The following is a 3773-nucleotide window of genomic DNA, read 5'->3' as shown; positions in this document are numbered from 1 at the left end:
GTTGAATCTCCTGAATGTTTAGGACCTGGAACAACATAAAAATTCATGAAACTGTAACAAATTCGTGTACTTGGGTAGCTGCAATATTTATGTGGTTCCAGAGTATGACTTCATATGTGTGTATTCCTTTAATTATGAAGGGACTTCTTGTTTTTTACCTTAATTTCCAAAGATCTCACTATCTCTCTGGCTTCCTGAAAGACAGAAGTAGACAGGGACTGCCAGTCTTCTCCCCTCTCAGGAGAATAACAGTGGCTGAGTTCTTCATGTCTCTGTAGGGAGCATGCTGGTACAACGGAGACCTACCGTCTCGTACCCTACACAGATCTCTCATGGCGATTGGGAAGGTACCTTGTGGAGATGATAAATTAATAAAGCCTTCTCTTAAAGGCAACTTGAAGAGCAAAGATCTTTCCTTGGCAGGCCTTAGATGAGCAAAAAGGCTTCTAGCACCATCAGTAACTTCAGCCACATTAGATATGTTTGCCTTTTCTGCATGAAGATTTACTGGGGTCTTTATACAACAGTCCTCTCTAGACACACAGGTTTCCTAATTGCCTCTGTGAGTTCTGGTCAAATATATTTTAAAATCATTTTCGTTGCCTCTTAGCTTCTACTATCACTATTTAATATCATACAAAAGTACATTGTTATTGATGCTTTAAGTTTGCTCATTGATAGTTTAAATAATAGGATATTCTGAGTAAAATATATTATTGAACTATCAATATATCAATACAATCAATGTATTAGTGGCTATTTTTGACTAGTAGCTACTTTTAAGGTAAGGAGGTAAGTGTGTTTAAGTGACTTTCTGGTAGACATTTAATATTAAACAAAAAAACCAGCACTTCATTATTAAAAAATTAGATTTAGAGTGTCACTCATAGAGGGAAGTCAAATATCTAAATATCTAAGGAAGACTATCTGGAGTTATTGAGTAAGTGCACAAATGCTTATCTATTCACTATGTGCGGTAGTAGAGGCCGGAGGGCCAGCAGTGAGTAGGAGCTCGGAGCTCCTATCATGACGGCTCCACCCGCAGAACAATGGTAGGTACAACACAGGAGATCAGTAAATACTTGAAATTATTTCCAACATCCTGCACATGACACGTATTATTGGAATGGTAATAAGAGAGTTTCAGTGCAAATGAGATCATTTTTAAGCAGGCTTATAACTTTGTAGCCATTTAAATTAAGAATTTATTGCTCATCCTCACTGTCTCCAAGACAAGATGATCTTACATAAAGAATGGGAATAAAGTTTACGTGAGAAGCACGATATCATGTTTGTCCTTACATTTTCCTGTGGAATCATAGAGTCAGACAGATGATTTAGTTCACTCTCTCAAGGACTTCAGAGACCCCTTCTGCAGTATCCTTCACAGTAGCTATTGTCACCTGCAGAGACGGTGTCTAAAACTGGGTGTTTCTGGAGTATTTATCAATATTGAGTCGAAATAAAAAAAAGTTACTGATTCTATGTTTAGATCAACAATAGTATAAATCTATTTGGTCATTACATAAATGTTCATCTAAATATTGTGGAAATCTGAAAAACACAAGTGAAATTTTAGGATGAAAATAAGTCTTTATACTTGATCAGGAGGAGATTTGGTGGGGTATTAGTTGTGGAGGTGACAGGAGATGCAAGAGTGGAAAGTGTGTTAAGACAGGCAGGTGAGAGGTTAATGGCTAATGGCGAATACGGTCAATGGTATATCTAACCCTAGTATATTCTATCCTTACTGATCCCTTCCAACTCGAGATTAGACTTATTGCAGTTTAAGGACTTGAGCATGCCTATCAGTTAAGAGTCATTATTTTTGAAAAAAAAATCAGAATAATTCTAATACAAGCAAAGAAAGGCAGAATTTATTCGAAGGACACGGTGTAGCTCACTGAATGAAACAAAAACCATGTATTTGATTAACATGTGACAAAATATTTATTTTGAACATTTAGCCTCTGCCAAAAACATTAACAACAACAAAGGAAACATGTATTTGTGTGTGTATATCTATTTTTAAATTAATTTGGGGGCTACTGAAGTCTTGAAACATTCATTAAACTACATAAAAATTTATTGAAAGTGTTTCTGAACACTTTTCTATCCTATAAAAAGGTTTCAAACAAGTTAACATAAATCTATTTTTAAAGATTTCGTTTAAATATAAATATTAACTCAATTTATCCTGTCATAGGGATATGGGAGACAATATGACATCTATCACAGAGTTCACCCTAATGGGATTTCCCCTTGGCTTGAGGGTTCAGCTTCTTCTCTTTGGGCTCTTCTCCCTCTTCTTTGTCTTCACCCTGCTGGGGAATGGGCTCATCCTGGGGCTCATCTCGCTGGACTCCAGACTGCACACCCCCATGTACTTCTTCCTCTCCCACCTGGCCATCGTCGACATAGCCTACGCCTGCAACACGGTGCCCCAGATGCTGGTGAACCTCCTGAATCCAGATAAGCCCATCTCCTTTGCTGGCTGCTTGACACAGACCTTTCTCTTTTTGACATTTGCTGTCACAGAATGTCTTCTCCTGGTGGTGATGTCTTATGATCGGTATGTGGCCATCTGCCACCCCCTCCGATATTCTGTGGTCATGAGCTGGGGGGTCTGCGTCACCCTGGTGCTGACTTCTTGGACCACTGGAGTCCTTCTGTCTTTGATTCATCTCATGTTACTTCTACCCTTACCCTTCTGTAGATTCCAAAAAATCAATCACTTTTTCTGTGAAATCATGGCTGTTCTCAAACTTGCCTGTGCAGATAGGCATATCAATGAGATTGTAGTATTGGCTGGAGCAGTGTCTGTGCTAGTGGGACCCCTCTCCTCCATTGTAATCTCATATATGTGCATCCTCTCTGCCATCCTTAGAATCCAGTCTGGGGAAGGTCAAAGAAAAGCCTTCTCCACCTGCTCCTCCCATCTCTGCGTGGTTGGGCTCTTTTACGGCACAGCTATTATAATGTATGTTGGGCCCAGGTATGGGAACCCCAAGGAGCAGAAGAAATATCTCCTCCTGTTTCATAGCCTTTTCAATCCCATGCTCAACCCCCTGATCTATAGTCTGAGGAACTTGGAAGTGAAGAATGCCTTGAAGAGAGTGCTGGGAACAGAGAGAGACTTATGAAAAGATTATGGCATCAGGGTTGACAGTGACCTAGGAAGATATTATCTCAAGAGGTTCCAACCCCAACTTAGCATGAGAGTGATCTGAGACAACATAAAATAAGATGAAAACACGGAGGCAAACCGTAAGAGACTCTTAACTCTAGGAAACGAACTGAGGGTTGCTGGAGAGAAGGGGAGTGGGGGGATGGGGTAACTGGGTGATGGGCATTCAGGAGGGCACTTGATGTAATGAGCACTGGGTGTTATATACAACTGATGAAGCACTGAATTCTACCCCTGAAACTAATAATACACTGTATGTTAACTAAATTGAATTTAAATTAAAATTTTAAAAAATAGAGCCATCTTCTGCATCACCACTTAAATCACCAAATCAGCAGATGTGGGATGTATCCTAGAGATCTCTATCTTCAAATATTATCAATAGCCAATTGTAATGCAGCTGGCCCATGAACCAGGATTTGGAAGCTGCAAATCCAGAACAATACCCTTTATAATATCTTCAAGCTGTGGTCTAGCCTCATGCCTCCCAACATGCTAGCTTCTTAAAACACTAGCTCCTCAAAGGCTTTAAAAATAAATTCTACGGGCAAGTAAGTTTGAAAATTACTGCATATTAGATGCCTTA

General features: G+C 39.5%; 1 protein-coding gene across 1 annotated transcript; it reads left to right on the top strand.

Annotated features, from left to right (window-relative positions):
• The first annotated feature begins 1400 nt into the window (after window positions 1–1400).
• LOC103669076 (olfactory receptor 13) lies at window positions 1401–3143 on the top strand. Its single transcript, XM_008697399.2, has one exon. It carries the CDS (start codon window positions 2211–2213, stop codon window positions 3141–3143), a length of 933 nt encoding a protein of 310 aa, XP_008695621.1. The 5' UTR covers window positions 1401–2210.
• Window positions 3144–3773: the final 630 nt, after the last annotated feature.

The sequence above is a fragment of the Ursus maritimus genome, unplaced genomic scaffold, assembly GCF_017311325.1.
Source record: "Ursus maritimus isolate PB19 unplaced genomic scaffold, ASM1731132v1 scaffold_3, whole genome shotgun sequence".
NCBI classification, from domain to species: domain Eukaryota; kingdom Metazoa; phylum Chordata; class Mammalia; order Carnivora; family Ursidae; genus Ursus; species Ursus maritimus.
This window is presented reverse-complemented; position numbering and strand designations above follow the sequence as displayed.